The sequence below is a fragment of the Coffea arabica genome, chromosome 2e, assembly GCF_036785885.1.
Source record: "Coffea arabica cultivar ET-39 chromosome 2e, Coffea Arabica ET-39 HiFi, whole genome shotgun sequence".
Classification (NCBI taxonomy): Eukaryota; Viridiplantae; Streptophyta; class Magnoliopsida; order Gentianales; family Rubiaceae; genus Coffea; species Coffea arabica.
In genome coordinates this window covers 69582523-69592390 of record NC_092313.1, presented here as the reverse complement: position 1 = coordinate 69592390, position 9868 = coordinate 69582523, and the positions used below count along the sequence as shown (strand labels likewise).

The window sequence follows — 9868 nt, the reverse complement described above, 5'->3', positions numbered from 1 at the left end:
CATGTCTTGAAGCTTCTAATTTAGCAAATAATGGTAGCGGATAATGGTGTTGACCATCATTCCCTTAAATTGAAGCCTAATTTTGTCTGTAGAATTTTTTTTTTAATTTAAATTGCAATTTACACATCAAAGATCAAGAATCAATTTGTGAAGGGAAAAAAAAGACCGACAATCATCTATTAGACAAAATTTTTAAAATGGCCCTTTTTTTTTGGGTTTTGTTGTTGGGGGGGGGGGGGTGGGGTGGGGGCGCAGGGCCGGGGCAGGAGTGGGGGTGTGGGGTGGGGGCTGGGGTATAGGGGTTTACACTTTTACATAGCGCGCAATTTGAAGTAGGAAAATTTGCTACAGGCTTTGTTGGGCCAAATAATTTTCTACCCCTAACAGTTTTTTGAACCTTGATTGGACAAATGCAAACAATTCCGATCCCAACGCATGCGAGTCACAATGGTTTGTAAAGGTAGTGACCCAAGCCAGAATGTGAGAGTGGGACACGGCCCGAACAGTTGTCAGGAAAATCGTTCAGGCCAATTTTGTGCAAAATACACAAAAAGTAACTTTATATGCACATGGTGTAACTCACTTTCAACAATGTGTAACTATAGAACAAAATTTTGTGAGCTCCACACATGATGTGAAAAATGATGTACAAGATACAATTTAAACCTTACTTTTTTTTTTGGTTAAATCGTGGCCATGGACCTCAGGAACAATTGCTTCCAGCAACCAACCTTTCCTGCCTCTCCTCCGTGAGATTGATACTAATACCATATCCAAGGTGTAATGTCAAGGCAAATGGATGAAAATCAAAATTGAACCCAATGAATCCCACCCAACAGTTTGGGCTGGAATAGAAGGAGACAGAGCCAACATTTATGATTTTGACTTGAAGGAGTTTGGGCTTTATTTTACGTGAGTTTGGGTGAAACTCGCTAATCTCCTCCGTATTGTCGAAACTCAAATTTTAATGTCATAGCAATTTTTTGTTTGTAAAATATCGAAAATATTCAAATCAAATGAGATATCATCGCCAAATTGACTTAAGAGGTGTAGTCTTGTTATTTTTGCTCTAGCAATCCCTATTTTTCCTCCCCATTGTACTAACAAAAGCAAGTGGGAGTGGATTAATCTTCTTCCTTCAAATCCACCCCTTTACTCATGAAAGGTAATTTTTCTGCATGTGGCGCCTTGAAAAATTTTGAGTCAAATTTTCGTCCTCAAGTAAGAGCCGAACTCTGCGGACGCTCCCGAATAGGATCCAAATTAGCCTTTTACTGGAGGTGGAGATATCGAGTGCTAAAAGCCAAAAACAAAAAGTAAGGGATTTGCCCGTATAGGTAGATCCAATAAGTTTTGAATTTGAACAGCCAATGTATTTAAAAAAAAAAAAATTTGTTCCGTCAAATCTTGGTATAGGCAGCTAGAGTTGAAAGCCTGGAACCATAATGAAGACAATGTGATGAACAGATTCATTGTAGCTGAGGGAATAGATATTTTTAACTCATGAAGGCGGTTTCATAGAAGCCTCATTGATATTACAGAAAAATCCTTCTGTCTGAAGTAACAGAAGCAATGATACATTTCCATCATAAAACCAAAAAACAGAATAGAAAAGCTGGCACATGGAGCTGTGAGGAATTAATCTTGTCTCCCAAGTGATTCTCTCCACCGCCTTTCATGGGGTCTGTGTCCCTTTTTACTTGAGCATTTAGAAAATAGCAATCCAACAGGAGCATACAAACAAGATTTGAATTCTGCCCTAATGAAGAATTATGAGGATAAAAATTTTCTTCAATAAATATCCTCTAAGAAGTAACAGTCAAAAATCTTGAAAGGCTGATAAGAAAGGACAATGTGCAGTAAAAAGAACCCCCCTCATACCCCACACAACCGGAAAGAATTGAGTAAAGGGCAGACCTGGGGCTAGACCGCTAGAGGTTAGAAATTAGAATGGCTCCCCTACCTTTTCCCGTTTCTAGCTTTTGAATTTAGCTCTTTGAAAAAAAATCTGTCATCCCTCTAGGCTTCAGTACTCAAATCCTTCCATAATTTTTCACAAAAGAATGAAAGAATGCTACAATAATGTTTATCTTGATTACGTACTGATCTAATTGTATTCTGAGCATGTTACTGAAACCTACCATTCACAGTAGACGAAGTATAGACAGACAACTCAAGAGAAAAGGCAGAACAACAACAGAGAAGAAAGAAATGATAAACTAACCACTTCTGAGTAGCATTGGATTGTTGCAACTTGCGACTCTCAACTTACAAACCAAAACATAGCACAAACTCATATCCTATGCTAAGTAGTAAACCAGAACAAAACAGAAGCAATTCCAATTTACATGATACTACAACTGTCAGTATTTTCATCACTGAAGATGTGAGTATAATGATCTGTGGCCTGAGGCGCCATCATCGGCGGTCCATAGTGCATGGGGGCCGGGGGACGGGCATACATCATAGGGTGGTACATGCCATGACCACCATTAGCTTGCTGTTGATTCATCATCATTTGAGCCATGTATTGCTGGTTCATATAAGGGTTCCCCTGTCCCATACCTTGATAATACCCACCGTTCATCCCTGCACCGGCCGGTAGTCCCTGCACCGCCGGCATATTTCCGGCAGGACCCATTGGATAGCCGCCCATTTGGGCCATTTGACCCATATTCCTGGGAACTGGTCCTCTGTGGTTCATATCCATGTCATGAAATCCCTGGGGTAAATTGTTCATCATCATGCCCCCACTCATCTTCCCTACCCCATTCTTACCCCAGCTCTCATTAATCTTTCCTCCACCATTGCTATTATTCTGACCTTTACCATTTACCGCACCGTTCTTACCCTCCCCTGGCATGCCTCCACCATTTTTACCGCCATTTTTACCACCTTGACCACCCTGATTTTGATTGCCTCCCTTACCATTCTTACCTCCATTGCCATTCTTACCGTCATTATTACCTCCCATACCTTTAATTTGCATAGATATATCAGCCCCACCACCTTTCTTGGCGTTCCCACCATTGAAAACACCTTTCAAAAAACCATTCATTATACCATTAGACCCCTTGTTAGGTCCATGACCACCGCCTCCACCAGGTCCACCACCGCCACCGCCACCCATAATAGGTATAGTTTTTGCAGATGGATGCTTATGATGACCACCATCAAAACCATCATCAAATTCATCATCTAAATCATCATCATAATCATCATCAAACTCGTCAAAATCATCATCGTCGAATTCATCATCTTCATCAGGCAATCTAAACTTGACAGATTTCTGATCCTTGGGAGGAAATTTCAGATGATCCTTTGGCCCTTTAAGATTCTGCAGCTGATGAGCTTGTTGGTCACCCTTCTGCTGATCCTTTCCACCCTTTTGAGATTTGTTATCTTTCCCACCTTTAAAGTTATCAATTTGCATATTCTTGAACTGGTTGATCAAGTTGAATGCACCACCCCCGCCTTTCTGTGCTCCCCACAATTCTGCGTGCTTTCCAGCCTTGTCAAGCTTCTTTATCAGTGTAGCTGGATCAACATTTCCCGTCACAGTAACTTTTTGTTGGTCTACATCTATTTTAACAGTATAAACTCCTGCAAAATCATATTTACCAAAGGGTCAGCAGTGAGTCCACAGGGGTCATACGCACTTGAACAGAGTTGCCCAAGATTTACCTATTCTGAGCAACTATTTAAAGATTCTAGTGCCAATTACTAACTAAAGAGTGACTTACCATCAATTTTCAGCAATTTCCTTTTGACCTTGTCCTTGCAACCATCACAATCGATGTTCACTCTGAGAACACAACTCTGCACGAAATTTGTGGAAAGGAAATTGAAGATGAGAAAGAAGTGCAAAATCTTTGCACATTCCGAGAGAAAATATCCTCATCAGGTCTCAAACTACAGATTTATTTGCTCTTTTTTTCTAAAAATCATCACTTTGAGGGAAAAAATAGTCTTGATTAGCTTTTACAACTCCAGAATCCTTCCGAGTTGAAATCTTTGCAGTAAATTTCTCATTTTTTTCTGTCAAACACTCAAAAAAGTTGAAAGAAACAACAAATATTGCTCCAGATAACTTCATGTAACAAGAATAGCCAATTACCATATCTTAAAATGGAAGAGTAGTACTACAAACTTAATCATGCACAATAAAGCAAAAACAAGAACCTAAATCTAATATAAGAGAAAGCCCATGGGAAGAAGTAACACAATACCTGAGTCCTCAAGAAGTCCTGTTTACTCATTCTGCTATTTTGTTACAGAACGAGATGCAAGGAGCCCTTAAATAGACTAATTGCTGACACGAAAATGAGAACTTCCAACCAGAAAACAAGTCCTTTTGGACAAAAGAAGCTAAATGCGATGAACCCCTCTCGAGGAAACTTAGCAGAGAACAAGAAAATGCAATGCTCAAATTCAGGAAAGGAAAAGAGAGAAAGAAGGGTCCGTTGGGAGCATATAATTTTTGCAAGAATAAAACTATTTAAGCTCTTTTCTGTATTTCTGGCTTTGCTACCTAGTTATATGGGGTTTCGTGCTGTTTTATACTCCTCCGTTCCATTTGATTGTCCCATTTTTTTTTCACACAGTTTAAGAAAAAGTAGTTAACTTTGTTGAAAAAGTAAATTTAGATTGCTATTTTTCTAAAATATCCTCACATTAAATAGAGTCAACTTTATGGAAACTTGAATTGATGGTAAAAAAAGAATCAATTTTCATTAAATGAGGTAGGTTTATAGTAACAACAACTTATATTGAATAAGGGCATTTTAGGAAAATTAAAATATAACTACATTCTTCAATTGGAAAGTGGAATATAATTTGGGACAGATGAAAAAGAAAAATGGGACTATCAAAGTGGAACGGAGCCAGTAATATGGAATTAGCATAGGAAAGCAAAGTGAAGCGAGTGTAGTCACAGTGCAAACCATGAGCTGTCTCAAACAATAAAGTGAGCACAATATGGCGGATTCGATATCAATAGCAGCTCCAGAAGATAGCTTTCTTATGGTACAACCGGTACCAGTACTGCTTGTGGGAACCCAAGACCAGATTTGACCATGTGACAGCTTGAATCATTTGAATCATTTGCCAGTAGATTTTAAAGTTATGTTTACCAGGAAAGTTCTGCCATCTATAATATGGTCGGAGGACAAGCTAAAAAGCACCACACTAAGCAATTTCTTACTTGCCACTGGCCATTTGGTCCGGTGGTCATCACCATTAAAGGTGATGCTGGAGGTCAGGGATTCAATCCCTGCCTCCCACAAATTTGTCACAATTTGTGGCAGTCTTAATTGACCTTCATCGATGGAGTCTGTACTCACATCGAACCCCCTCCCCTTCCCTTTAGACTAGGCTAGATTAGGTTATAGGACATCTATAGTTGCGACAAAAAAAAAAAGCAATTTCTTACTTAGGTTTGTTTTAATTTGTTGGAGGGTTTGATGTTGATGCTATAGTTAAAATGTTCTTTCACAAAAGCAAAAAAAAAAAAAAGAAGAAAGATGCTATAGTTAAAATGTTAATGTCACAAAAATTTTTGAGTAAATTATAAATTTGGGCATCGCAAGATTGCACCTAGACTTGAAGGTTTAATCTTGTCATTTCGACAAATATTTTGTTAATCCTCTCATCTTTTTCCATATTGTTCCTATTCTTAATTATGAGGTTCAGATTTGAACTTTGAACCTCCGACTATTATTTGATATACAAAATTTGCTTACCAAACAATAGATGATATTGGCACTTTTGTTTTTGTAAATGTCATATGTTTTTCCCTTTATTGCCCGTATTTTCCACTCAAGTTATGGCCTAAAGGAAGATGGAATGGTTATGATTGTAATGAAAATGAAGGGTATTCTTGTCTTTTACATATGATTAAGAAAGTACAAAGAAATGCCATTAACAGACAGGGGAATGACAAATATCAATCCCCTACCAAAAATATCTTCTTCCAATGGAAATCCTTTTTTCTTCTTTTTTTCAGAATAGTAAATTTTGTTTGAGTTGCATGACTTGCCCGCCATGTCCTAAAGGGTTTGCAGATGATTACTTGAATTGTACTAAAAGCCATATTGATGTTTACTGGATTTATCTTGCGTGCACATTTTGTGCATTATTCTGATTTCTTTCTTTCTTTTTTTTAATGTAAGAAATACATTATTGGGATAATTTAAGTGGTTTACACAAAAAGATAGTGAAAGTTTGTTATTTGTTTTATCAAATAAGAAAATGCGGACATTATCAGAAACCGAATTGAACTGAATATTTATGCTCGTTTCATTGGGTCTTTACCGTCTAGGATTTCATTCCATTTGAGAAACATTTGGTTTATTAATCAGTATTCCTTTAAGGTTTAAGTATTACAATGGTTCATTGTTTTTTTTCATTAATTACTAAATTATTGATGCTATTCTACTGCAAAAGTGAAACTCTACTTAGGCGTCTATCATTACTATAATAATTTGAAATGAACGCCTAGATAATGTGTTTGGATAATAGATTATTCGGAATAATCTTTTGAAAAAAATACTGTAGCACATTTTTTATATGATATATGTACGATAAAAAAAATGGTTAAAAATGAATTAATGGTGTAAACAAATAAATTTTGATAATAATGCACTGTGGCTCATGGTTGCCAAACAGATAATAAGTAAATTGATTCATAAATGAAGTAAATGAAACAAAAAATTGCTTATTTGGTTGGATATGAATTTTTTTTTTTAAGTTCAGCATTTGCTCTATTAAATATTTCTCAAGCATACAAAGATAGCTCAAATAATTGTCAATTTTCTTGATTCATAATTTTCTTCAGTAAAAGTCAATAAATATTTTTTAAAAATTCATGTTCCTTAATAATTGTTAATAATTTTCTTGATTTTCTATTAAATATTTCTCTAGGATTCAATGGTAGTTCAAATAATTGTCAATTTTCTTGATTCATAATTTTCTTCTTTTAAAAAATAAATATTTAAGTAATTCGTGTTCCTTAATACTACTATGAAACATTAATAAGTATCTTTGACTCAAAAAATATCTCATGAAAGAATTAGAACACAAGGCCCTGCTCTCTGCATATATAAAACAGTCAACAAGAATTAAAGGTCGACAGCATATGATATTGTCACTTGTCAGTAGGAAAGCTGGTCTACGTCGATTTGCTAAACACTGCAAGAGATTTACCCCCATTTTGAGGTACTTAGTTTAACATTAATTTTTCAGGTTCTATAGTTTAATGTAACCTAAACGTGCAAGAATCTTGCCAGCTCCAAACCCTATGAAAAATTTAACCCTTCAAACATTTTTTTTTTTTTTAACTACCACCATTTTGCAGATTTTTGTAATTGAATTAGTAGTCACAGTAATCAATATACCGAGTAAAAAAAGTTGGGACACAGAGAATTGCCTCTTCCCAAACATCATCGTTCTTGGGGTAGTCTTTGACATTTTGGAAGCGTTTAAAATTAAAATTTCAATCTCAATTGTTTATAATCAACCAATTAAGAAAATGATTAACTTTTTATATACTGGCAGTGCAGTAGTATACTGATTTTTTTATACCAGTAACTTTAAATGTATGTCACAACTATATGATTTAGATTTAGATTTCGAATTTAAATTCACGTTACGTGGCATGATATAAACTTACTAGTGTAAAAAAATTATATATATACACTAACAGTGCATAAAATAATTTAGTATTAAGAAAATATATGTCAAACTTCTCACATCTCATACGAAGTTGGTCAACTCGATTTTCTTGTAAAATGTGATTATGCAAATATTTAAACTCAAACCGTCCCATAAACATATTTAGATTGGTATAAACACACAAATCAAGATGCATTTGCAAGACAAGAGATTGATGAAAGCAATGACTTGCAAGCATAATAAGGTTGTTATTGCTTGTTAAAACAGCCCCTTCTCGCCTTAACCAAAATGTCATCTGTCAATCAATTGTTTAAAGTTAAAGAATTGATACCAATGGATCCATTTGCATTTGTATCATAGCTTGATCCAATAAGTTGATCTTTGCATTTCCAAAACTTCACCATTTGAAGAACTAGTCTCTCAAATTGCACGGGACAAGGTGAATATTCTTTACTTGGTCCAAGTCCCAATCACAAGTATGTCAATTAGGGCATCAAGAAAAATAGTTTTTAAATTGAAAGATTGATGAAAATTTGTAAATAATTAATTGCAAACTTGAATCTAATCTTGAATCAACACTTTTTAATGTGTTAGGCTATAAATTGGTGTGACTGGTGTAGGTCCAAAACTCTTCAATAAAATATCTTCTCAACAGGAAGGTTCCACTTTTGATGCTTTAATTACATCATGTGCATGTATAATTTCTATGCTTTAAAATTCGCTTGGACTTCTTGCTTAATTTTGTGATAGATTAGAAAGTTAACCTAATTTTGTATGCTGGATTCATGATATCTCTATTAATTAATAATGAAAACAGTGAGGGTAAGGAACAAATGAGTTTTCGGACCCCTCATGCATTCTTTTTTATTTTTTATTTTTTTGGATTTTTGTAAGCTAATTCCTTTAACGGATGACATCGCTCATTGTTACCTTAAATGGAATAGACAGCCCATAGCCACACCAGTAGAGCTGTAAGGTAAGGTTCAGTGTACCCATCGGTCCAATCAAAGATTTTTAGTGCCATTGTACAATTTTACCCTTCTCTTATGCCAAGAGTTTAATGACATCAATCTACATTTTTTTTTCGAATCTTGAATCTGATAACGGAGAAAATTCTAAAAGTCGTTCCCTAAACCATTAGGTGATATCAATCTACATTCTTAGAACAAATGTACAATAAAATTAACTTCCTTTAGCATCTCTTACTTTCTTTTTAACTTAAAATAGCGAACTGGGATGTGATTTGTTTACAATTTTACACCTGCTTCATTTTGGGGGAGCAATGAATGCTTAGTGCAAATTGTGAGTCAAAAAATTAGGAAACAAGGGGAACTTAAGAACTTGTAAGAATTTAAAAAAATCTGCAATCAAGTCGTGCATTATATACATTTTCTTTAAAATTATATTTGTCCCTAATTAAGTGTAGTAGAAGAGCAAATAATCGAAGATAAAATGGTGTAACAATACCTAAGAAAACTTATACTTACTTCTCAAGTTTTAGAACAATGAATGACTGTACTTTTACAAAATAAACTAGTTTTTCAACGCTCAAAAAGAGTTTCTATCACTACTCTTTTGAGTATTGAAAAACCCTTTTAACATTAACTCCATATGACTTTTTTCTGTCTTCAAAGAATTTCATTACTAAGAAAGATATTTATTTTTAGTGTAGCATGAGACATCTTTTAAAGTAAATTTTATAAATACTGATAATGTATATATTATCACTATTAAATTTATAATATATAAATTAAATTTTACATAATCTTCGTTCATCTAACGCAGCTGATAGTTAGTGTAGGCCAACATCATTGGTGCTTCTTGAATGCATAGGTAGGTATTGGGGCAAATGCCACGACGGTACATACACGTGAATGCGCCTTTTGGCGTTAAAAGAAGCTTCCAAAATAAGGCCAAGCTTGGTTTGGTTATTATTACGTTACGACTTAATGTAGTGGAGAGTACGCGTGAACATTAGGTAACATTTAAGTGACTGAAAATGAATTCGCATTCGGGATTTCGTCTAATAGTTGGGTTCCACGAATTAAACGTTTTGAATCGATTTAAGTGTTCAGTATATATGAGTTTGTTTTAACCACATAGTATTAAACAAATTAAACAATTTCACGTATGTCAATCAAAATACTCTAAAATAATTAATAAAATTTTGAACCACTCGAAGCACGGCTTACTAGTT

General features: G+C 35.0%; 1 protein-coding gene across 1 annotated transcript; it reads right to left on the bottom strand.

Moving 5' to 3' along the window:
* Positions 1-2212: 2212 nt before the first annotated feature.
* Positions 2213-4529, bottom strand: LOC113732799 (heavy metal-associated isoprenylated plant protein 32-like). Its single transcript, XM_027258784.2, has 3 exons — positions 4230-4529; positions 3744-3819; positions 2213-3603 (listed from the first exon to the last, which is right to left on the bottom strand). Exons 1-3 carry the CDS (start codon positions 4257-4259, stop codon positions 2345-2347), a joined length of 1365 nt encoding a protein of 454 aa, XP_027114585.1. The 5' UTR covers positions 4260-4529; the 3' UTR covers positions 2213-2344.
* Positions 4530-9868: the final 5339 nt, after the last annotated feature.

Excerpts from the sequence above, each read along its gene's own strand:
- LOC113732799 (XM_027258784.2), bottom strand. The coding sequence starts at position 4,259 with ATGAGTAAACAGGACTTCTTGAGGACTCAG. Across the intron at positions 3,820-4,229 it reads AGGACTTCTTGAGGACTCAG|AGTTGTGTTCTCAGAGTGAA; the intron begins GTATTGTGTTAC and ends AATTTCGTGCAG. Across the intron at positions 3,604-3,743 it reads GAAATTGCTGAAAATTGATG|GAGTTTATACTGTTAAAATA; the intron begins GTAAGTCACTCT and ends ATGATTTTGCAG.